Source organism: Siphateles boraxobius, unplaced genomic scaffold, assembly GCF_051911475.1.
Source record: "Siphateles boraxobius isolate OS27281-9 unplaced genomic scaffold, OSU_SipBor_1 6, whole genome shotgun sequence".
Classification (NCBI taxonomy): Eukaryota; Metazoa; Chordata; class Actinopteri; order Cypriniformes; family Leuciscidae; genus Siphateles; species Siphateles boraxobius.
In genome coordinates this window covers 27,769,782-27,795,857 of record NW_027509186.1, presented here as the reverse complement: position 1 = coordinate 27,795,857, position 26,076 = coordinate 27,769,782, and the positions used below count along the sequence as shown (strand labels likewise).

Sequence of the window (26,076 nt, the reverse complement as noted above, 5' to 3'; positions counted from 1 at the left end):
AAGTTCCTAAATCTAATTTTGAGAGGAGTGAACCCATCTAATCTTTTAATTAACTGCTGGAGCGTGTAGCCGCTTACCTGCCTCTGGTGGCATCCCTCCACCTCCACCAACATAAGTAGGCATCTTATTGCCATACTGATCACATTGGGGAATATCTAAGCTCGAGTTGCTTCCTCGAACCCCTCCATTATGGTCATCGAGCCAAATACACCTAACCTTGTTAGTTTAACGATTTATGGACAAACAAACTTGTGAAACATTCTAAAACCATCTGTGAAGTCCCAATATAATTGCAAGCAGGAATTATTGTGATTCATACACTTCAAGAAATGAATCAAGAAAAAAGCCACAATTTAAAAATTTGGCACAGCTGAACATCTAAATGTCTCAGGTTACACAAATATGTAATGGTTCCCTAAATGCCTCAGCCTATAAAGATCGCTCAGCTCGGCCAGTATATCAGGTTTAAATCGACTGAAGCAACACACCTGACAGATTGCAGTAGTGCGGCAGGCTATGCAATACCTGTTCCCTACTCTCAGGGAACCGAGGTTACGTTAGTAACCGAGTATTGTATTGTACTTCGTATTGTGTAGCAAATACGCAGTGGGGACGCAATGTAAAACGCTGCACATTAGCAACTGGCTGAATAAACTGGAGCCTAGAGAACACCCCGAGCCTCGACAGAACACCTACCCTAAAGGAGGATACCAGTTGTATATAGAGCACGCGGTCTGGTGTGAGCTGCGCTCTAATTGTTACAGAGTCGATAACTGTGCCCAACAATATTACATTCTGGCTCGGTAATAGTTTGCTCTTAGAATAATTGATCCTGAGACCCAGACCTTCCAAATGGCTGAGTTTCATGGATCTGTGCGCCAATAATTCGGTCCTCGACTGAGACAGAACGAACCAATCATCGAGATAATTCAGCACGCGCACTCCCGTTGCCTCAGGGGAGAAAGCGCAGGCGTCAATGCACTTCGTGCATATACGGGATGCTAGGGACAGACCGAACGGCAGGACTGTGTATTGATAAGCCGTGAGTCACGTTGCTGCTCACCGAGGTCTCGATGACCTCCTGAAACTGCGGGCGAATTGGAGCGAGTAGCCTCGCTTTATGGTGTTCATAACCCAGTCTGATCTCAGAAAATTCTTTCACCGCCAGGCCAAAGAGACAGGAGATAGGAGAGTCGAGGAACGCCGGTCTGTGCACCTCCTTGATGTCCGTGAGGTTCAGCCAGAGGTGGCGCTCGAGCACTACGAGTTTAGCCATGCATCTTTTCGTATACTTTTTCTGCAGCGCCATCAACAGAGGAGAACTTCCTCTGTTGATGAGGAGAACCTCGTGGAAGTTGAAGAGCTTGTGCGAGCTGAGAATGGCGCGCGCCATGACTTTGCAAGCTCATCATGAACTTCAGGGAAGAAGGGGCTGGTACCATCCATCCAAATGACTCCTCGGCAGATCCTCGAGCACAGACCAATCAAGACCGATGCCTGCAGCGGCCGCAATCAGGATGCGCAGCATTTCAGAGTCCGAATTCATCCTGGTCACATTAGCTGTCACGCTAGTTTCACATGACTGTGAAAGGGCGGGGTCAACCGAGTCGGGCCATTCCTCAGACGCTGCAATGAAGAGCTGTCGTGTTCTTCATCCAATCCGCCAAAGGAGACGAGGCCCGTAGCAGGGGGTGAGGGGCGCTGGTCTGCCTGAGTAAACAGGACCGGAGAAGATTGTGGCGGAGAAAACGAGCCACGCGGGGACATGGCCAGCGTGTGCTCACTTAACTCCATAAGTTTGGGCTGTCGTTGGCTGCGGCGCTTTTTCCACGGCTGAAGTAGCGCCGTCGCTGTCTCGGAAGAGAGCTAACCACATCCGCAGCTTCGAGATGAGAAGGCCCTCGCAGTGAGGTAAGCCCGCGGCAAAGAGTGCAGCTTCTGCGTGGGTGGGTCCCAGGCATCTGGCGCACTCCGCGTGCCCGTCGTCCTCGTGCAGATTAGCTCCGCACAAGGTGCATGAGGAATGAGGAATTTGAAACAACACCTCTAGGAAACGGTCGCAGAGCGAGCACAACAACAGCAGTAAAGGATAAGATGTCTCGCCAGATGGCCACAGGAGAGCAGCGACAGAAGAGGAGCGGCTTCCAGGTAAGTCGAAGGGGCTGTCAGCTGTTTTCAAAGGCTTGCTCTAGCTGATCTTGAAATCGTAATGAGCGATCTTTATAGGCTTAGGCCACTCCCATTCATGCGCGCTCTGACGTACTCAGCGCCAAGTCAGTTGATTGGTTCGTGTGTCTGAGGCGCTCGCCCATTGGATGTGCAGGTGCCGCAGCACAGCCAATGAGCGAGCTAGACGTTCTGCTGTGTTTTGCTGTACAACTGCATTACGTTATAAATTATTGCTTCAATATTTCGAGAAAAAGGAGTTTCCCACTGCGTATTTGCTACGCAAAGACCATTCTCGAAAGGGAACACGTCATCAGCTTCAAATGTCTAAAGGAAGACTGCGCAGCTACAACCGAAGCATGGCAATGCAACGCGCTGTCTCGTTCCTCTCTCAGAGAAGTTTCTCGTTTCCTTGCGAGGGAACTCAGCGCTGCGTCAGCTGACGCAATGGCAACGTCAATACAACAACGCCATGCTGACCAGTGCCTGCTTGGAGACTAAAAATAATCTAGAACCAGTGTCAAAGTCTCATTAATAATGGACACTGCGCATTCTGTGGTGTGCTTCACTGCTCTGTGCGGACGCGATCAGTTCTGTATCCACCATCACCTGTGTTCAGCGAGAACAAGCCATGCAGATGCCGTGACAGACGGCAGTTAAGGTCGTCATCCTTGTGCCTTTGAGTGTTTATAGTTTTGTGCGTCTAGAGAGAAAGTGAGTATTGTAGATTTCGTTTTTACTCGAGCTGAGTTGATTGTATGGAAGTAAAATAATGACAAATGTATGAAGGTAAAATGATGACAAAGAATCACATGCGCAGGTTAAGATTTGTGAAAGTGTACATAAGATTGCAAGCGTAAATTAAATTTGCATGTGCAAGAGATGATTTGTAAAGGTGTAAATCACCCTTAAAGTGTAAGAAAAAAATATTTGCAGCATTTAACTGTTATCCGTAAGTGTAATTCATGTCTTTTGAAGCTGCAGCTTCATGCTAATGCAAAATAAATAGGATCTATATTCTTATTCTTAATATTCAGATAGTATTCTTAATTCAAAACAGATTAATTGTGTAAAATCAAACTGCAAATGTATACATGACTTCTTGTGTGCATGGGGAAAAAAATTCCCGAAATAACCCGATTTGTAGCCTACAGTTGTGTCTTTTACCTGCGCTTCTAGTTTTGGCACGATTCTCTCACTCGCTGAGTTTTGCAAGCGCGAAGAGGAGGGCAGGTCCACCTTCATCATGTAGCCAATCAGATGAGCTTCTCGCTGACACTCGTTTTACTCTGATCTGATTGGTTCAATAAACACGACAGTCACCAGAACACATCTTTATCTTCATTTGGCTCAGAAATGTTCTCATTGCCGAAATGGTACTTTTAATGCACACATTAATCATGATGTATTTGTTTATTTATTCATTTGTTCATTTATTTATTAATTTAACATGTATGTGTGCATTAAAAGTACCATTTCGGCAATGAGAACATTTCTGAGCCAAATGAAGATAAAGATGTGTTCTGGTGCGATTTTATTTCGCTTTACAAATTCGCTTCCACAAATTCAATGGTTTAAATTCGACAGAAAATTCAACATCCGGGAACGGCATGAATAGTAGTAGATTTCCGATTGATAATCTCTATAGCTGTGGACCTCACCAGCATGGAGTGCAAGCAGCTGTTGACAAAGAGATGGATGGATGGACAGATGGACGGAAGGACGCTGATAAAGACACAAAAGCTATTTACATTTAAGTTTTCACAGATAGTTTTGCATATGTAAGAAGCTTTCTCTACTGTGAACGAGATTATAATGTTATTCCCTGACGCTGATGTACACTTAAAACGTTAAATCTGAGGTAGTAGACATATATTTATCTCGGTTGTTTAGTTCTCTTAACTTTATATTGCGGAGTATGTCATTCTCCAGGATTCCTTTGCAGTCAGGACTCTTATAGCTTAATGGATTAATACAGTGATATAAAAGACCAAACTTACACCTTATTGGGGATGTAGGCTATACTAGATATAGGAACAGGTAAGTGGACTCAGAATATGAATGTAACGCACAAAGTTTGTCTTGATACTGGATATTTGATATTCACACATTTGGAGACCGTCTCTAAAGTTACAACATTGGTACACACGTTTCTAACTTCAATAGCATCTGAAGGGAATGACTTGCAGTCATTAAACAAACTGTAAAGTGATCATGTAGGTGCCAGGCATGATGCACACCTTTTAGATTTTTCATAAAATAAACTGTCAAATCATGTGTAAATATTGTTTTTTTAGTACCGCCAGAGCTCATATTTATTTTAATATATCAACCATCTAAAAAGTGTGCATCATGCCTGACACCTAGGCCTACATGAAGAGTTTACAGTTGGTTGGTCCGCCAGGAGGAGCCTGCACCTGAGGAATGCATTTTCCAGTGACTTCGCCTCTAAACCTTTTCACTACCGTCTCAACGGCTGCGTCGAACAGAGAAGTGGGTGAGACAGGGGCATCCAGGAGGACCATTTTGTTACAAATTAAGCCACAAATTAAGCCACAGATGCCTCTGATGTCACCAGAGCGACCATATATTGTTCAAAGGAATGGGCTGGACCATTCCAAGCTTAGTCTGGCTGTAGCACGAGATCTGAGATCCCCACGGCTGTAAGCTACACGCTGCCTCAGCAAGCGCAGAGCTTGAGCTGTGAGGCTCAGCAGCTTGACTCGTCACTCATGAAGTGCGCCAGCTGAGAGCGAAGCTTTCTCAGTGAGAAATCATCACAATATGGCATCCAGCGATTCCAGCCCCTGTTAGGGCTGAACGTTTGTGCTCCACTCCAAGACAGATAACACGCATATTGTGACCATCAGGCGTTCTGAAACACGAGAATGGAGGGAATTTGCTGCTTACATTCCCTTATCTTACAGTCACACAATGCAATTTTCACACATCACACAGACAAACGGCATCCTGAAGACATTTAAGCTGATGACGTTTTTTTCAGGTTGTGTCATGATTCTGCCTTAGTGTTCTTGGTTTTCCCTGGTCGTGAGGCAGGATCATGACAGAATCATGTTTTGTGTACAAGCGCATGGTCTGTTATTTGGGCCATGTGCTTGTGTTGTCTTGTTATGTAACTCCGGCCCCTTGTTACCCTCGTCTTGTCATTATTGTCTAGTCAGTTTCACCTGTCCTCGTCATTAGTGTTCCCTGTATAACCCCTTGTGTTTGCTGTCCTGTGTCGGTTCATTGTTTGATGTTGTTTGATAATGTGATTCGATAATGTGATTCCTATATGTGTGTTAACTTACCTGTGAGTACCTTGTGAGAGTTTCGTCTAGTGTATTACTGTAGCTGTTTCTGTTGTTAGTTTATAGTCTAGTTTGTCAAGTCTTAATCTAGTTTAGTCATTCCTGTTCCAGTCCCGTTTGCCCCCTCGTGGGTTTTGTTTTCCCTGTTTTTGTCTATTATTAAACGTTGTGTCACCGCATCCTGTCTGCGCCTGGGTTCATCCGCCACCCACATAACAGGTTGCCCTTTTTATACACCGGGGAGAACCTTGCGATGTCATGATTGGCTGTTGTTATCCATGCCCCAGACACTAGGTCCTGCGTCCCCATTGCGTCAGCTGATGTGGCGTTGAGTTCCCTCGAAAGGTAACTACCTTTGTCAAAAAAGGCTGACAAATTTCTGCTTTCTCAATTAAAATGTCAGAGACATATGAGAATATTTTGGTTATAGTATATTTTAGCTCCAGCTATTGGTCCTCAAATTTCCTACATACAATGTCTACTAATTTTCATTTTCATACGTTTAGAAAATAGAGAGCCAATTAATCTTTACAGTCTGTATGACAAATGAATGAGTCAAAATTCTTTGAGCATCTTTTTGTCAGTTGAAAAAGCTTCATTGCTTCATGGCCCCCAAAAATGAACAAAAGCAAACAGGACCCAGCATTATCAGGGGTGGTACACCAAAATATATATTTGCAGACTTACCATTTGGACACAATAACCAGCTGTGGGTCTCTGTCTTTTCAGTTCCTTCCGCCTGCAGCATAAAACAAACACATCATACTGATATAAGCAGCATTAGGATCAATGGTAAATAACGCCCAAGAGACTTTTGACGTGCAGTGACCTGTACAAGCAGACTTCGTGTGACCGTGTCAATGCGTCCTCTCTCTGGGACGCTCACAATCTCATTGTCACACACAGTCTGGGACGCCTCTGCCTCTGCACTGACTGTAATATTCAAGACTCCTACAACACAAGACATATACGTGAAGATGACAGACACAAATACTGTGTAACAATCTCAGAGAAAAGAAAAAAAAGAAAAGAGGTCTCTTTAAAGCTACATTGTGTAGGAATTTCTCCCATCTAGCGGTGAAATTGTATTTTGCATTCAAACGAATTGTGCTCTCCAGCACCTCGCTTTTTCAAATGCGTGTTGCATCTATGGTAGCTGTTACCAAAAAGCTATGACAGGATGTCTTCTAATAGCACTTCGTCGTCGAGTTTTCCTTCGGGTGAAGAGGTTTGTCATTTCAAACCTCAAACAAACTGCAATTTGACACAACGAACAAACGAATGTTACAGTATGAATTACTGACTGACTTGCCGGGGCAGTGACAAGCGCCTCTCGCTGCTCTGCTCCTCCGTTTCTGCTGCTTTCAGTTACGTCGTGACGCTGGCTGTGCACGAAAATGCGTTGTGGAAACGTGTTGGCCTAGTACTTTTTGACCCTCTCTGCTATTATAGTTTTTCAAGATTGTGGAACGACATGGAAGCCTCTGTGGACCTACCCATCACATGTATATAAAGATAATAAATTCTTTGTTTACGAGGAAAAGTCAGATAATTGGCAGAGGTATTTGTACACCATTGAGGACATATTTATGAATAAAAATATTGATTTTTAGATAATAAAATACCTAAAAACTACACATAGTCCCTTTAACATTTCAAATGTTTCTCCTAGACAAAAAAAAGGTTAATTTAACATCAAATGGAGACTTTTGCTTGAGTCTCCTGCTTCTCACACTAGTCTCCAGAGACAAAAACTCTAATACTCTCACAATGGTCTTCTTTAAAGTAACACTGTGCTCTCACGTTTGTCTCCTCTAAGGTTTCAGAAGAGACCTGAAAGCCAACTTAATGAAAGTTCACCAAATAAGTCAAATGAAGTGTCTCATAAGATATTCTCATTGGAAGTGTTCATGCATCGTACTAAGTTGATTCAACAAATTCGTTACTTAAATGTTGAAAACGTACAATATTTTGTTGTCCGGACTAAATCGTTTTAGTTTTCATTTTTGTTAGCGCGTGCGCTGTTTGAACCCTGAACGCATGCGCAGTTTGAGACTTCAGCTACTCTGCGGTCATAGATATATACACTAGATGTCGTCTTGGCTACGGCAGTTCATTGGAACGAATGCGTCAATAGAGCCGCCTTCATGGAACGGGGAGCCCCTCCTTTTTAATGCATCAGCGTCAATGTAGGAAAAGGTCTAACGGAAATAAAATTACCATAAATCATCATGAATGCGATTTTCTAGTTGTTTTGGTTTGTTCCAACAGTCAGACATGTATTTATCAGTCCAGAGAAATTTAAAAAAATGTACAAAATTTCATATTCATGTGAAATGTAATCCCTTGCTGTCTGGTTTTCAGATTTCATTCGTGTGAACATCAATACGCAGCACAAAAGTCCGGCATCATCCATGAATTCAGCGTTACCTAGCTACTTCCTATGACAAGACCCCTGTTCCAAGATGCCAGCGGTTTGGATGCATGCTTTGAACCCCAAGGCGACATCTAGTGTACATATCTATGCTCTGCGTTTAGGTGTCTGCTGCTGGTGAGAAGTCGGTAGCGGAGTGCTGCATTCAATTTAGCGTTTCTGCACAATCTCTGGTATGTATAAATAATTTTTATAATAGACTATTTGTCATATTGATGTATATTGTGCTCTTCCCAAACTGATGGGCTGATTTATTTACCAGTCCTGTCGATTCCGCGCACTTTTGGGTGCTGATGTTAACTAGCGTTGTCCTGCCTAGCGTTGTCCTGCCTATTTAAATACAGCGTTTCTGCAGAGTCAATGGCATAACGACACACTGACGGGAATGTTGTTCTTTGTGTTTACTGTAATGCTTGTTTATACACGTTGTTACCGTCGGGCGTCGGTGCTCTGAAAGACTACATTACCCATCGCTGCCTAGAACTACGGCAACGCAAATAGCTCAAAATACAAATGGAATATAGTTTGTATGTTACGTAGTTAAAATGTGCAGTTTGTGATTTTTAGCGAAATCTAGCGGTTCAGCTGCAAGTTGCACTAAGGGCTCAGCCCACTGCTCACCCCTACCTTTCGAAGAAGCTATGGTGGCTAAAATGGGACAAACATATCGTCGTCGGAAGGCTGATTTATACTTCTGCGTCGGACCTATGCCGGAGCCTCTACGCTATAGAATATGCGTTGGTTTTCATTTATATTTCTTAGTCATTGTCTGCGTTGACGCGCAATTACACATGCAGAGGGGTTCTATCAGACCAATCACGCCGCTTGCGTCCACGTAGAATTGACGCACTGTTACATTTTTGGAGAGGTGCACGTCAGGGTATGCATGCTACACAAAGCCTACGACGTAGCTACGCCGTGAGTTTGACGCAGAAGTATAAATTGGGCTTGAGACAGCAGAGAATAGCCAGAGTAAGCCAAGAGTGTGTAACATTGTCACTGTTTCTGTACCACAGTCCATTATAAACCACATCATGGATAATGTTTACAAAGCCACAGTCAGGTGAGGATCAAGGGTCTTAATATATAATATAATAATAGTAATCAGCTGATTGTCTCACAAACGTAACCAGCACATTTCCCCCCACATAGCAAACCCATAATACAGCGAGGGAGAAGAACCACATGAAACTATGCAACTATATATTTTTTTCTAACAGGGACGTAAAAGTTTAGCTAGCTAAATATGAGCTGTTACTGTGGCTGAGCTGGTTAAAGCGTAAAGCCTTGTTTAAACGCGACGCGTCCGCATGAGCCCAAAGGTGCGCGCGGCAAAAAGTTACATGATTGTAACAGCGCGCGCGCCTCCGCATCCCCTAGACACCATTTACTACACACAATAGGCTTTTTTTCTCTGATTTTGAAAACTATTCGTGATCGACTTAAAATGCTTCCAAGATTGACTTGTCGACCGTGGTCGACGGGTTGGTGATTCCTGTAACGTTTCTGTTTTACGGTCAATGACAAGAGTACTAATCAGCTGTCTCAGCCAGGAACATAACCAGCGCATTTATCCCCACATAGCAAAGCCATAACACAGCGAGGGAGAAGAACTAAGTTACATGAAACAATCCAACTACATATTTTACACCTCTGACAAGGAAAAAGTCACTACTCACGGTGTTTATGGCTAGCTTCTAGCTTTCTGCTGCTTCTCTTTCAAGGTAGTGACGAAATGCACTCTGTAGCGCTGTTTGTTCGCGTTTGGCTACGGTAGAAACATGACGTCACAATATGTCGACCTTCATAGAAGGGGGTGCCCGCGGTTATGTAGATATAAATGTCTCATTCTAAGGTAATAAAAACATTAAGGTATATTAAGTAAGTTCCTCATACACCACTGAAAACATAGTTATGGAAGTCATATTGCATTTCTGTTAATAGATACTCAAAATTTTTACACATTGCACCTTTAAAAGTTTTTTTATTTTTATTGTGAATAAAATTTCAATTTATAATTATTTAATGATGAAAAGTAATTTATATGCTATATTAGACATTTCTGAAGTAGAAATCCGTTTTGAAAGTTCAAAACAGTGTTAATTGCAATAACTAGCTGAAAGAAATATATATATATATTTTTTTTTTTAAAAAGGAAGACTTGACTTGGCCTTAAGGGACTTCATTTTTATAATCAACTGAATGTTATTTGTCATATTAAATGATATATTAAATTGCTCATGTGTATTGACATTATTTGACAAGATCAGAGAGAGATAGCTTGCCAGTTGCAACCTGCACTTTTTCTAAAGGATGAGATAAACCATTTAATAGCAGCTGTTATTACCTGTTTTTTTTTCTTAGAGTCAATATTAATTATTATTTTAACTATTATTACTAGAGTAATGTCACAGTCATCGTCTGCACCAGTCTGTCTTCGTCTTCACTACAATACCCAGAATTCTTCTTGTCTCCACACCTGATCTCACTCCTTTAATTACCCACCTGCTCATCGTCCTCTTCACCTGTGTCACCTGTCCTCACCTCGTTATTGTTCATTTGTATCTGTATTTAGTCTCCTTCTGTTCAGTTAGTCTTGGTCAGTTCTTGTGTATGTTACCTAGCGTGTCTGAGTGTTACCTGCCTGTCTGTACCTACCTGAAACTATATTTAGTAAAGGAGTTTATATTGAAATTTTTGCCTGTTCATCTTGTCTTCCAACACCACACCAAGGCCGGCGCTATGGGCGGGCCTTAGGGGGCCGGGCCCGCCTAGAGAGCTCCTGTGCCCCCCCTCCATCCAATTTGCATTTAATAAATTATTTTAATATTAATAATAATAATTTACGTGCAGTATTTATATATTTATTGATGTGTATTTAAGTGCAATGTTTGACTCATAGGCTAATCTTATAAAAAAAAAACTCCCGGAAGTTTGACTGATTGTTTACAAAAAAGGGGTTTCCCGCTGAGCCGCTCTGACCGCAGCATCTCGGTAAAGTTATAGCGACGCGACGTGCTCGGTTTTGCCTATTCAGAAATGAATGGAAAGAGAAACTCATGAGATTCCAATCCCAAAAACGTCGACTTCAGCTGTATTAAGAACGTGAGTAGGCCAGTTGGTTTTATTACTCTTCGTAAGTTGCACCAGACGTGGTGTAAATTATGCATTTGACACTGATATGCAATATGTGTGTGAGTGTGTCGTAGTTGATTATGCATGGTTGATTTAATACTTAACTTGAGATTTGTGACTATTTGGCTGTTATTATAGGAAGTTGGCTTATAGCATGCTGTGTTCAAGGAACAATGCAGACAAGGTTCATTAGTTAACATTAGTTAATGACTAACATGAACTAACCATGAGCGATACATTTGTTACTGTATTTGTTAATGTTAGTTAATAAAAATACAGCTGTTCATTGTTTGTTCATGTTAGTTCACAGCCTATAGGCTATAACTGTAACATGATATCTCATGATAGCCGGAATATGATTGGGCAATAGGCTAATTATAGTTAGGATATTGAAATCGCTGTGAAACTGTTGTAGCTAGTGTTGACACCCGTCCCGGTTTTTCCAGGATTGTTCTTCTTTTTAACAACCTGTCCCGGGAAATTTATAAACTCTCCCTGATATACAAAAGGCTCATAAGAATTATGATATACAAAAGGCTCAAAAAAATTTCAAAAGGCTATGTGAATATGTCCCGGTTTTCGAAAGTCTACGTGAATACACGTTCAAACAGCGTGCACGGCAGAGAGGTAGAGAGCGCGAGACCTTGCATGCATGAAGCGCATGTAAGCACCCCTAACAATTTATTTGTTTGTCATAATTAGGCCTCCCCAAGAATATTAAATGCCCGTCCATTGATTTGTTTCTGCCGCCGGCTCTGCACCACACCGTGACAGAACCAGTGGCATTTTGCAATATTTCAGAGGTTAAGCAATAACCAGTTGTTTTTTAACCAGTCTTGAGATTCTACTTTGAATGAACACATATAGAGAGGAAAATAGTCAGTAAATAAATATCAATATCATAAACTTCATAATAATATCAGTCTGTTTTTTCCATTCAGTTGTCAATTGGGAAACAGTGCATGTTTTGTAGGCAGATTTTACATCTTTTTTGATGCCACTGTATGCAAAAGAGCAATCTGAACATTCTTTAAAAAAATCTTTATGGACCAAGTCATATTTGAAATTACATGAGGGAGAGATGACAGAATTATCATTTTTGGGTGTGCTGTACCTTAACTCCCAAAGCAGTGCATCTGCAGATTTAAAAAAAAAAAAGATTTTTCTTTTTCCTTTTTAGGTGAGTGACATTGCCACATGTCTGATAAATTCCGCCGATTGCTCTGCTACCTGGAGTTCTGGAGAGGGTTCGCCGGGACGGGGTCAGCCTACTATTAGTAGCCCCGTTCTGGCCAGCCCGAGTATGGTTTGCGGACCTGATTTCTCTCCTGGACGGCTCTCCCTTGGAGCTCCCAGTCAGGAGGGATCTACTCTCTCAGGCGGGCAGCATGATATTTCACCCCTGCCCAGTATTGTGGGCTTGGCCTCTGAGGGGGCCCAGCTCATGAACTCTGGTCTCTCAACCGAGGTTGTTGAGACCATTCTTCACTCCAGAGCTCCATCCACGAGGAAGCTTTATGCCTTGAAGTGGAAACTCTTCACTTCTTGGTGTGGAGAGCACCTGCAGGACCCAATTAACTGCCCAGTGGGTGCAGTGCTGGAATTCCTGCAGGAGCGCTTCTCCACAGGGCTATCCCCCTCCACACTAAAGGTGTATGTGGCGGCACTGGCTGCTTACCACGTCCCTTTCAGTGGAGTTTCACTTGGGAGACACCCGCTTATAACTCTTTTCCTTCGTGGCACACTGAGGCTGAGGCCAGCAGTTCGTACGAGGGTGACGGCCTGGGATCTGGCCATCGTATTAGAAGGTCTTTCCCTAGCTCCTCTTGAACCTATCGAAGAAGTTCCTGAGAAGTTTCTCACGTTTAAGACTATCTTTCTTCTTGCTATCTCCTCACTAAAGAGAATCAGAGATTTGCAGGCTCTGTCGGTTTCATCCTCGTGCCTGGAATTTTCGCCTGGCATGGTTAAGGCTTTTCTGCATCCTAGACCAGGTTACGTTCCCAAGGTCCCTACTAATTTTGTTAGACCTACAGTTCTGCAGGCCTTTTGTCCTCCTCCATTTCTGTCGTCTGACCAGGATAAACTTCATTTACTCTGCCCTGTTAGGGCGTTAGATGCCTATGTCCACAGAACTGCCCTGTGGAGGAAGTCAGAACAACTATTTGTGTGCTTTGGGCCACCCAAGAAGGGGTGTCCCGCGTCTAAACAGAGAATGAGCAAGTGGGTGGTCGAGGCTATCTCACTTGCCTATGAGTCGGCTGGTCAGCCTTCACCTTTGGCTGTACGAGCCCACTCTACCAGGAGTATGGCGGCTTCTAAAGCCTTACTGTCAGGAGTTTCCCTCAGTGACGTTTGTGATGCGGCTGGATGGTCTTCACCGCATACTTTCATTAAGTTCTACGACCTAGACTTAAGTTCTACCCCTGGGGCACAGGTGCTCTCGTCCTCTGTGCGCTAGTTCTCACATGGCGGTCACTTGGTCCTATGGCGACGTGGGTATTAGCGTTCCCACAGCGTTTGACGCAGCTCGAGTTCCCTTGAAAGGGAACGTCTCGGTTACGTATGTAACCCTAGTTCCCTGATAGGGAACGATACGCTGCGTCATTCCACCATACTCCCGGCATTCCTGCTAGCGCTTCCTTCAGGCCTATCAGAAGCTGTTGCGCTTGTGTTTATGGGGTGCTTTATAGTTTCCTGGTCGATGACATCACCCGCCTATGACGTTCCATCTCTCCATTGGGCTGATTCCATACGTGCTTCATGACGCACAACGCAGGGGCGCTCCCACAGCGTTTGACGCAGCGTCTCGTTCCCTATCAGGGAACTAGGGTTACATACGTAACCGAGACGGTTTCAATATATTGGTATTAAATTAATTTTCTGAGAATTTATATTTCAAGTTCCCTGAGAACAGGGAACAAGACAATACGTCATCGACACTATGGGGAACGCCTCAGGCGTGACAGGTCTCTGAAATCACAATAAAATCAGGTCAATCACATTGACCGGCGACAGCCCGTGAATTATTAGCGTGAATGATTAACATGTGACCTGCAAGTATATAAGGGCGCCTTGCAAACATGACAAATCATCTCATCGTCTTCAGGGACTGTCTGTTTGAAAACGCTACTCAATGAAACGATAAGAAAATGAAATGTACAGCACACAAGCTGTGCTTTTCCTGCCTGGGAGAAGAGCGCGCACTGGAGGTTCTCGAGGGAACCCTCTGTGGGAAATTAGCATTTTTCTCTTAAAACGCTCCGCTCTCGTCTGGCCCTCTTCTCGAGTGAAGGGGGTTCAACGTCTGGTCCTCGTGGTCCCGCTCGTGCCGAGGCAGAGCGGCGACTTGTATCATGGGCTTCCAGATAGAGCTTGTCGATCATCTTGAGAGGGCTGTAAACCTCTCAGATGATTCGACGGCTGACGAGGACGAACTAGGACGGTTTCCTGCAGTTGCTGCTCTTCAGGACGAGCAGGAGATGGCTGAGGAGGTTTATAATCAGATCGATCCTGAACCCTCTCAGCCACTCTGCCCTGTGTATGAAGAGCTGGTAGATGCTGTGTAGCGTGCCGCCAACAGGCTGTAGCTGCCATGGAAACGCGCTAGAGGAGAGACCGCTCGCGGTAGGCTAAAAAAGACGGCAATCGGTTTAGCAACATCAGCGGTTTAGTTTCGCTGATGTTGAGGGGATTGCAGAGCATGGGTATGTGTCGATGCCGCCCATTTGACGAGTAGTTTGCAAACTATCTCGTGTCTGGGCAGGCGTCGACACTGAGAGCTCCAACCCTGCCATCCAAACCGCTAAAGACAACAGCGTGTTTGAATGGCAGAGCATACATGGCAGCGGTTCAGGCTGGTGCTTCCCTGCACACCATGGCGGTGCTGCAGGCATACCAGGCCAACCTGCTGCAGGATCTCGACCAGGGGGCAGGGATGTCCGCTAGGGCGGTTACTGAGCCGTGCCGAACCACTGTTTTTGCACTCCGGGCCACCAAAGAAACTGCTGCCACGATCAGTCGGGCGATGGTGGTCAAGGAGCGACATCTGTGGTTAAATCTGTCCGACGTCGGGGAGAAAGAGAAGGCCTTTCTCCTCGATTCGCCGGTTTCACCCTCTGAACTCTTTGGCACCTCCGTGGAGGCGGTGCTTGGGAAGTTCAGGGAGGTGAAGGCACGCTCAGCTACTTTTAGGACCTGCATACCACTGAGATCCGGTTCCACGCCCAGGCAGGCGGGAGGACCTGGCCCTTCACGGTCTGAGGACCGTAGACAGGGCCATAGAGCCAGTGTCGCCTGTTGTGCGCCCCCTCCGTGGAGGAACAGGGCGCAGAAGAGGCGTGACTCCCGCAAGAAGAGGAATCTGAGGGAGGTTATCCAGCACAAGTGCACACAGCGTCGCTGATGGATAATCTCCCCAGAGGGCTTCATTAACAAATAAATCACAGCCCTCTCCTCTCTTCTGACTCCCCAGACGTTCATTGCATCAGGCCTGGGGCTGGGCCTATGATAAGAACGATGTTCCAATGGCCCGCCTAGCCTCGGTTAGTAGAAACGCCTCTTTCAGGCATGTAAAAAGGTGGACCCCAGGTTCATAAAGAACTATCTGGCGAGTCTTCCCTCCACACGACGCAGGTGAGCTGACTGGTCTTTTTAAGAGTAATTTTTTTTTGTGAATTAAACTTCCGAAATGTATCTCTCTACAGACCTCGTTCCCTGTATAGAGCTATGGGGTCATGTCAAGGTAATACAGTAAGAGAAGTTTCCTGGATTATTAGGGTCCTGAAGTTCCCCGTTAGGTGGCCAGAATGATAACTATGTTAACCTTCGGGCGGTTAGCCACCTCAGGGTAAAGTAGTTGGTCTCTCTCTCTTAGAATTTTTTACTTAGAGTGTTGACTGACGCTAGAGCTTCAGATAGATCTTATGTCCGGCCCACGGGACCGTTTGACTTCTTCCTAAGTATTTCGCCCCTAGAGCTCTGTTTGGGTTTTCATTAGGCTGAGCGATTCTGCAGCCATTTGTATGGAATAATACAGACTATATTCTTTAGTAAGGCTGTGGCTCCTCTGAGCCCTCAGATAGATCTATGCTTGCAGGCTGGCCCTCACCAGGGCTGCCTCTGTAGCTGGCCTAGGCTGTGCCAGGGATAATAGAGGCGCTCTGCTAAAAAAATAGGATTTATTCATCTTACCCTTCACTTTGTTTATGTAGGTTTCTAGCATCCCTGTATAAACAGCCTCCTCCCATGGGAGTTGTTAGGCCAAGGCCCGCCCCCTTCTCTGCATTCTGGGGTGACTAGAGTAATGCAGCGTGGTGCAGAGGATGGTTTATAAGGACATGGTAGGCCTCAAACAGGCCTCCGTGGTATACATGTCTTTATTGAGCAGGGTTAGGCCATCTTTCGCTTCATGAAGGAGACTGGGTTTCCTGACCGACCCTGCCGTGCAGAACTGGCCTACGGATTTAGGCCGCCAGTATAGGCTTCACTCACCTCGCTGAGCTACTGCTCGAGTGCTGGGTTGTAGGTGGTTGGCTTTCATTCAAGCCCCACTCCCCTAGATTGGGCACAGATACATTTCTGTCACCCCTAGAGGTGAGGCCCGCATCCTGGTAACCTCAGGGTGAGGTGAAAGTATTCCCCTGTGATACAGGGTAGGTCTGAGCACTTCACTCCCAGTTCTGTTTTATCCTACCTCGCACCACTATGGCTCGGGTCGAGTATGAAGTAAGCTTCACTTCTTCTTTGGTCAAAGTACGCTCCCCTGAAGCCAGAGCATTGCCTTGAGCATGCATTGATGGTAGGCCCCTGATTAACTGGGGCCTCCGTTGAGGCAGAGTGGCGTATGTTGTACTCCCCTTGTTTTAAGGGTGCTAGCTTTCTTGCGGAGTACACTGCCATGGGCAATGTGATTAGGCACCATGATGCTGTAGGCGCTGTGTAAACAGCTTTTCTGCCAACGAAGGCTGCGCCATTAGGTAGTAGGCCTCAGCAGGCCTCCTTGATTGGACAGCCCCCTAGAGGGCACTGTAGGCCAGTTCACTTTACGTGGTTGGCCTTGGTGGTTCGGGCAGTTGAACATGCCTCCTCAAAGGTGAGTCCCAACATTGTGGGACATACATTATAGCGCTACTGGAAGCCCAATAGTAATTTATGCTTGTGTAGTATGGTTCCCAACAGTGTACGTTATAGCAGAACTTGACTTGCTATCAGCTAGTAGGCCCGACCGGGCCTCCCTGATAGGCGGGTCCCCAGCTGGCTGGCCTTAGAAGGCCACCTTTTACTATCACCCGAACTTAGTGCTCATAGCTTCCAGTGGTTATCAGGTAGTAGGCTACTCAGGCCTCTCTGAAGGTGAATTCCCAGTTAAGATGGTTTTCAGGTAGTAGGCATCACCCGGCCGCCCTGAAGGCGAATTCCCACTTACGTTGGCTATCAGGTAGTAGGCCTCTCTGGGCATCCCTGAATGTGAGCTCCCAAATATTGTGGTTCTCAGGTTGTAGGCCTCTGGGCCTCCCTGAATGTGAGTTTCCAAATATTTTGGCTGTCAGGTAGTAGGCCTCACCAGGCCTCCCTGAAGGTGAGTTCCCATTTACGTTGGCTATTAGGTAGTAGGCCTCTCTGGGCCTCCATGAATGTGAGCTCTCAAATATTGTGACTGTCAGGTGGTAGGCCTCATCCAGCCGCCCTGAAGACGAATTCCCACTTACGTTTGCTATCAGGTAGTAGGCCTCTCTGGGTCTCCCTGAATGTGAACTCCCAAATATTGTGGCTTTCAGGTAGTAGGCCTCTCTGGGCCTCCCTGTAAGTGAGCTCCCAAATATTGTGGTGGTCAGGTAGTAGGCCTCTCTGGGCCTCCCTGAAAGGGAGTTCCCACATGCTGTGATTTATCAGGTAGTAGGCTCCTCCAGGCCTCCTTGAGTGAGTACGATCAGCTAAGTAGGCCTCACCAGGCCTCCCTGAAGGTGAGTTCCCACAGATTGTGGTTAACATGTAGTAGGCTCCTCCAGGCCTCCTTGAGTGAGTACGGTCAGGTATTAAGCCTCACCAGGCCTCCCTGAAGTTCCCCGCATACTGTGGTTATCAGGTTGTAGGCCTCTCTAGGCCTCCCTGTGAATGGTTCCCTATGGTGCTGGGTTTATGAAGCTAGTGGCCTCTTGCTATCAGTCTCAGCTAGCCTTAGTAGGAGGCTGTTGGAGGCGAGCTTGCGCCCTGGTTCTCTAAAGTGTTAATTCTCTGTTACTGTTTCCCTCCCGGAACCTTTCTTGCCTACAGCCTGGTTTGCCTACCAGGCGGACCTTGTGCTCCCCTCACCGAGGGTCACTATGAGCATGCGGCCTCCTGAGTCTGGTCAGACGGTCGTAGGCCTCTCGTGAGGCCTCCCAGTTAGATCAGCCCTTAGGCCTTCACAGGCCTCCTCAGTGTTTTGAAACACAGACACTGGGTTGATCCGTGGACCGAGTAGAGAAACTCCCCTCACTAGCAAGGGTTGGAAAGCACTATGCTGAGTCATACTCTCCGTGATATCCCATCTCTGAGATCCGGCCGAGTGGTTCACTACCAGCTGCCCAGTCCCTCGGGTTGGATGCCTTTCTTTTGGCATTTGTCCAGAGGGTCTGTCTTCAGACAGACAGGAAGTGGCCAGACTAAGTGTCTATGTTCTGACGCCAGGTCAGGCCGTCCTGGTGGCTTTTCGGGGTGAGTACGTTCCCCTGAATAGTGATTGGCTGGGGTTCCTTCGGGTTCCCTAGCCACATTCCCTAGAAGGGACCCCTTCTAATTGGAAGCTGTGGTTCCAGGCCCGGAGCCGGCCCAGGTAGGCCTTTCATTTAACCATGTTTATGAAGGGCTTTCCTGTGAGGCAGTAGCTTGGGCTATGACCGTAGGGAATGCTGTCACTGACAGCCCAGTGTGACCTGAGGGTGAGTGGTTCTAGCATTTCATTTGAAGTTGCTGGTTCTGACAGTTGTCACTGCCCTTGGGCATGCACTCCCCTCAGCATGGCGGAGTGGGTATTTCGTTCCCCATAACGTCGATGAGACACTGAAACATATGAGACACTGTTGATACTAAAATTAGAGATATTTGAGAATCACAATTAAGTCTCTTGAGCAAAAAATAAAAAACAAAAAAAGCAGCAACCTTTGAGCAATGAAAATATTCCTATACTGGAGTCTTGTAAGAGATTGCAGCAAGACAATAAATAGATGTTTTATGTTTCTTCCATCACATTCTCAGTTTTGACTTTGTCTTTCAAATATCTCTCATTTCTCATGTGCCCATTTTAATTTCTCCTAAGTTGAAATTATGTTGATACTAAAATGAGAGATATGAGAATCAAAACTAAGACTCCTGAGCTTAGGAAAAGAAACCACTGAGCAATACAAGTTTCCTCTGAATGATCCAGCTTGGAAAACTCACCAAGAACAGAAGGAGTGAGGATCCATTTAAAGGTTGTTCTTCCATTTGCACATAGACAGGATGAATACTGATCATCAGAGGAGGCTTTGAGAGTGTAGTCTGAGGACGGAGCTGGAGTCACTTTAACCTGTCAATCAACAACACATGATTAGTGGCATATTTGATAAGATTTGATTAGGCAGAGTCTGAAATCTCACCATGATGCACTTGGACAGATAGTTGAAGACAGTGGCCTTCAGCTCAAAGATCTCCCCCCGGATGATGGAGTAAGGCAGAGAGAGCTCCAGGAAGAAGGGCTGGAAAACTGTCAGCTGAGCAGGAGGAGCGAGACCCAGACCTTCAGAGGACAGACAGAAGACCTCCGTCTCCCAAGAGGTGATGGTGTCAGGAACTGTGACAGGAACCTGAGCCGACCCAGAGTCCCTACGGAGGAATAACAACAATAGGCATATTTTATTTTATATATATATAAAAACTGGATTCAGAATCTTCAAAGCAAGCAAGGTATTTTCTGTCCTGTGGGTGTGAGGGGAGATGATGTTTTAAAGAGGAGTAATAAGATAAATACGATGTTAAATATGATTGCACTTTACATACCCCACTTCAGCAAGTTCCCAGATCCACGTTTCTGGAAAGACAGTCCGAATCGTCACTGCTGGAGAATCTCTGCCCCCCAGTCGTGAAGACATCAGCATTGGAACATGATCCATCTCTGAAAAAAAGGGATATTTTGTAGTTAAGTGATATGTATGTGAAAAGCACGTCAAAATAAGTCTATATGCAGTCAGAAGTGAACAGCAAATTGAAGGCAGATCATCATTTTCATACACATTATTTTATTTTTTAAAGAGATTTGTTTTATTGTTGTAAAAAAGAAAATAGTTTCAGTTTATTTATTTTTTTATTGTTAGTATTTACCAAAGTTTTTTTTTAATTAAAGTTATATAGTTAAGTTTTAAACTTTGTTACCATTAATAATAACACTGATTCAAAGTTAACTAATGACCCCAGAAAAAAAGTATCACTGTGATGATAATTGTAAAAGTATCACAATTTCACAAATTAAAATTTTATTTTTTTTAAATACATTTCATAACAAGCACCTACATATTAAAATATAACAGCTTGGATTGTAATAACAGTACATGTACCTATATGATGGTAGCGGTGATACATCAAGCCTCTGTATGACAGACACTGAGGAACTCGCACAACCAAATTTGTTGCCATCTTCAATCCCACTCTCTGTCAAATGATAATGATGAACCACAATATAAGTTATGAAAATACAAATGACTTTTTACTGTCAGTATAATCAAGAGGGCTTTTTATGGATTTACTTATGTATGTGCAGTATATACTCTCCCAATCATTATCTAGTGCACTGCCACACACATAATCCACCTGTTACCTTTAAGGATTCATAGGCGTTGTCTGTCGGCACAGCTCGACGGGGTCTCACATGCAGACACTCCTGCTCATCTTCAACAGTATAAGGATAATACGACCCCGACTGCACTGGCAGCAAGTTGAAGACCTGTAACGGGACCATGTTCACACACTATCAGTATTTCGAAATAATTCATATATTTTCCAACAAAAGTTTAATTCCATTTTGGTGAAAAAGAATAAAGATTAATGTTAAATCTGAGATAGGGATGTCAGATTAAACAGATTAATCATAGCAGTAATATCTAATTGTCTGTTTTCACTAGTTCCCTTTCAAAAGCTACTATCAATGCTGTGTATACCCACCAATGAAATTGGCCTTGAACTTGGCAGAATCTTATAACTTCATCAGAATATAAATAAATGTGAAACAGGTGCGTTTTCAGGTTTCTTTGTCTTCGAGACCATACTGTGTTTGCCTGTGTGCTTCACCTCGCTCTTGTTAGGAGTTAGTTTTCAACTGGCAGTGTGCAGAAATGTTCTCTCTGTGTGGTAAACGAAGGAAGAAAAAAAGCAGACAGTGTGTGTCTCCATGTTCACAGCCCTTGCCTGAATGAACGACACATCTCTTCAGACAAAGAAACCTGAAAACGCACCTGTTTCACATTTATTTATAGCCTCTGACAAGAGCGCATTCCAATGACATCAGAGGCTGCCAAGTTCAAGGCCAATTTCGTTGGCGTGTTTAAACACATATTTTGCAGCTAGTCCACACAAAGTGTATTCCCGCTATTCAGGGAACAGCACACAAGACGAATTAAACAGTGGATTCCCACTATGAAGACACAGTTAATCATTAGTGAATCTTAAAGTATCTAAACCTTGTCAGCATCCAGACATTTTCCTGACTTCAGGATCAGGACGCTCTGATCTACAGCACTGAGGCCGCACAGTGAACCAGGCTGAGCTGAGAGCTGGAGAGTGTTTTTCTCACCAGGAACCGCTTTAGCAGGTGAAAACTGCAGAGACACCTGTGGATTTATTTTAGTAATACAGTCAGTAATACAGTAAAGAGGCTGATTTCTAAAGCTACAATACATAGCCTACCTTGTTTTTGAAACACTTTTCAATGTCGAAATTTTTGCTACTAGCAACAACATTTTCACTGGGCAGAACACAGTAAGCCAGAATCTGCACTACAGGAGCCAGATCTGAACTAACAGACAGTTTGAACGACATTGTGCCACTTGCTCCATTAGAAATCTTCACTTCAATCTTCTCATATCCATGATGAATGATCACTCCTCTGGACAAGACCTGAAACAGACAGATGACCCTCTAATAACTGACTAGTGCAGCCAAATAATACTGTTAAACAAAAACATCTCTGTAATAATATAAATACTGCACATGTTCTCACCATATAGACAATGTCCGTTTTGAAGTCTTCAACAGTCTCTCCAATAAAATAATACTTGATGGTAGCTGTAAACTCAGATTCACACTTTAATGGTTGCTCAGAATTCTCTATAATCAATTCACTTAGTGTTGGGGTGTATGGAGTGGCAGGCTGGAAGAGCTGGACTGTTTTTGTTTCCACAGAGATGTAAGGCTTGTTGTGGACATAATAACTGCCCTCTTGAGAGACACTTGCCTGGTAACAAAGAATCAGAAATAACTAATGCAACTGAACTCTTCAGGGACTACAAAACTAAGTGAACACAAATCTCTCTTACAATCAGATTAATATCACTTTTAGAATGACTGGACGTATTAAAAGAGAAGCTGGCCAGTCCATCGCTGTCTGTGGTGAGATTTAGGAGCAGTTTTGGTGACCAAGTGTAACCCTCCAAAAGATAAACCTCTTTGTTTTGAATTGGTGCACCTTTGAAATTTGAGAGTTTGATCTGTTGAATATAATATTTTGAAGGAATAAAATTAAGGAATAATTACATACATATCAATGGTGTTAAACAAACAAACAAACAAACAAACAAACTGATTTTAGACTTACTTTTCCTTCTATAGCTGATCCATGTTCATATGTTTTGGGCAGCTCAGTAAATGTAGCTTTACCAATTTCATAAGTGAGAGTTACAGATTTAGATTTAGTCATGGTGATCTCTGTAAACAGTAAAAACACCAAAATAAATATTCATTGAAATAAAAGTAAAAAATGAGAAATTCAATAAATGTAGGTAATGGGATCTGACCAAATTTAGCAGCTCACCTGTTCCTTCTTCTGTAACCATTGCCTCAACACGAAGAGAATTCTCCAGCCTATCCTTTAGTGTGGCGTTGAAAAAGATTGATGTATCTAAGGCATGGATGGCACAGCCCGTCTTTTTTATCTAATTATGAATTAACACAAACATAGCATATTTACTAAAGAGTGGTTTAACTGGATAAATGGAGTAAAGTAAAGATAATTATTTGTACTGTGTTTCAACTTACATACCTCAATGGTTTCCTCTAAACACACTGGATTGGTGTAATGGATCTGGTAGGACAAATTATTACGGCACACTTTCACCCATGATTTACCAGGTACAGGCTGTCCATATGTGTATCTGTGAAAAAGGTACAAGGAACTGATCTATAACCCAGGTTTGAGTTAAGCAACTAATACAGTCATGTGAAAAAGAAAGAACACCCTTTTAAATTCTATTGTGTCACAGTGTCGTGTTAGCGACCCCCAAGTTAATAACTAATGATCTTCGCAAAAGGAAGTGAATTAATCAAGACTATCTTCAGCTGGACAAAAACTTTATCCTAGCGCTGTGGTAAAGCCTAAACAATATGTTGCGGTAGTTTCTATCATCCCTGTAAAGCTGCTTTGAAACAATCCACACTGTTAAAAGCTCACTGTAAAGCTGTTTTGAAACAATCCATACTGTTAAAAGCGCTTTATAAATGAAGGTGACTTGACTATTGTTTTATGCATCAGGACATAAAAAAAAAAATCATCTGGTCCTTACCAGGTCTTAACATTAGGTAAATGCAGTCACTGATGAACAATAGCACATGACATATTACACTGGTTTATTTAACAAAAATTAGGCAAAAATCATGTGTGACAAACTAAGTACGAACTGCAAATTGTTTAATTGTATAAGAACCTGCTGTGACGTATGGGTGTCACAAATACTAGTGATTATCTGGAAAGGTCTTTTTAAAGCATTATACCTCACTTTCAACCCAGGAAGTCCCTAAGGGAAATTTAAGGAACACCCAGGTTCAGTCGTGTGACAATGTGTGCATTTTTGTTGCCATGGTAACATTTCCAAAATGGTGGCCTGTCTGGTGCATAGACATCATATAGATGGTCGTAGACATATAGACGTCTCTATATGATGTCTATGGTCTGGTGTGCACATGTTGCAGTGTCAGCAATTTTTTAAAACACTTTTTTTGTTATTAAAGGTATGTTTCAACCCATGCAACAAATACTAATGTTTTAATAACATATCCTAGATTACACTTGACCTGATTTTAAAACATGTCTTGTACAAATTGATATAAAACAAGTTTTGAAAATGTTGTGGTGACATATGTGACACATCGGGCTGTTAACCTTAAACAGTAGATGCAATTTTGATGTTACGTATGTGTCACATTAAGAAAAATGGTAATGAGCTGCTCAAATAATTTAGCTGATTCAATTATTTTAGTGTTATATATATTCTGCTGCTCAATTCAAAGCATAATTTAACATATGTAAACAAAAAAATGTCAAATTAATAATATTGTTAAAGGGTAACTAAACACCTGGTCAGAGCCTGACTCCACCCACTGGCAATATTTGAAAAATGCTGGAAAAGTGGGCAGAGCCCAGCAGAGGGGGGCGTGCACCTGATCTCTCTGTAGGCAAGGGCGTGGTGAGCTGGTGGCTGCTTATGTCACAGGGCACCACAACTTCCAATAGGAAAATTCAACTGCAGTAGCCACCGTTCAACCTGAAGAGGACAGCACTCAGACGTTTTTGCACCATATATTGTATGGTAATTAAAACACTTTATACCCAAATACCAAATATCAAAAAAATTACTTGAATCAATGAACAGCAATAATAAAGACCCAGTCTTGCAGATCATTAACTAAAAAAAGTTGGTTTAGGGTTTACCTTTTCATGAAATGTATTTTGAAAAAATGTTGTATACCTGTAACTAAAACAGGTATGCAACATATGGTATAAAACACCATATTTATTTTTATTCAGTTTGCACATCTTCAAGTTGTGAAAAAATAATCTAAAAATGAATTTCTGATTAAACCTTATACCTGAAAAGGTCACATTTATGGTCACAGTTATGTTGTTTTGAAATATGTGGCAAAGCAAATAAAATCCAAAAACTATTACTTCTGAAAAAGTTTTTTTATTTGTATTTATCTTCCCAGAAAAGTTCAAATTTAAAAAAAAAATTGTGGGAAAGAAAATAAACAGAAAAAACTGTTATTTAGCAAGAAAACTGACAAAAAATTTTTTTCAAATGAGAAATAAAAGCCCAATGTGACATATATGTAACATTAAAAATGTATCATAAACGCCCAATGTGACATATGTAACATTACAGATCTTTGACAAGGAGTGGTTGTATTTAAAAAACAACGGCAGAAACATGTTTTAAGTGGTCCATTTAGTCTGATTTATATGCCCCATAATTTTCCTATAAGGTGAAAAATTGGTCCGGGTTCTTATGGGTTAAGAAAAAACAAGAAAAAAACCCAAGAAAAATAAAACAGACAGGGCATCACGTGGGTACTCGGTGTATTTAATTGATTTTCAAGTAGAAAGTATATAAATAAATAAAAAACCTGCGGGTTCTCTAGAAGTCGGATTTTACATCGCCTCAACAAATTGCATTCAGAAGTGAAGACGTTTCTTCTTTATGCAAAGTCCGAACTTGCGCAGCACCCAGCTGACCTACTGTGGTTAGTGCAGTTGTCATACTTTAAGTTGTAGACATTTTCTACAGGTTGAATTAATCAGATAGATGGCAGAGATGCCAGCACCTTGTAGCTTTCAGACAAAGCTCTTTCTCTATGCCTTCGTTTTGGTCGAGTATGATGACTGAATATCCTCAGTTTAATTACTTCTTCCATTCACCTTAACTTGTCAGTGCAAGGCAGGGTTTTCAAAAGTGACTACCTTGAAAACGTCTCAGGTTACGTATGTAACCCTGGTTCCCTGATAGGGAACTAGACGCTGTGTTGAGACGC

At 43.2% G+C, this 26,076-nt stretch overlaps 1 protein-coding gene across 3 annotated transcripts in view; it reads right to left on the bottom strand.

Annotated features, from left to right (window-relative positions):
• Positions 1-26,076, bottom strand: part of LOC143716241 (alpha-2-macroglobulin-like) — a 168,481-nt gene that overhangs the window by 5,299 nt on the left and 137,106 nt on the right. For 2 of the 3 annotated variants that reach the window (XM_077208569.1, XM_077208567.1), the window contains 14 exons: positions 23,315-23,426; positions 23,087-23,207; positions 22,871-22,980; positions 22,593-22,763; positions 22,277-22,510; positions 21,964-22,173; positions 21,738-21,887; positions 20,879-21,004; positions 20,619-20,712; positions 20,065-20,179; positions 19,665-19,890; positions 19,468-19,594; positions 6,307-6,428; positions 6,165-6,216 (listed from right to left, as the gene is read on the bottom strand). In XM_077208569.1, coding sequence (XP_077064684.1) covers positions 6,165-6,216; positions 6,307-6,428; positions 19,468-19,594; positions 19,665-19,890; positions 20,065-20,179; positions 20,619-20,712; positions 20,879-21,004; positions 21,738-21,887; positions 21,964-22,173; positions 22,277-22,510; positions 22,593-22,763; positions 22,871-22,980; positions 23,087-23,207; positions 23,315-23,426 — 1,970 coding nt within the window. The remainder of the gene's footprint in view (positions 1-6,164; positions 6,217-6,306; positions 6,429-19,467; positions 19,595-19,664; positions 19,891-20,064; positions 20,180-20,618; positions 20,713-20,878; positions 21,005-21,737; positions 21,888-21,963; positions 22,174-22,276; positions 22,511-22,592; positions 22,764-22,870; positions 22,981-23,086; positions 23,208-23,314; positions 23,427-26,076) is intronic. The other variant, XM_077208570.1, reaches the window with a different exon arrangement.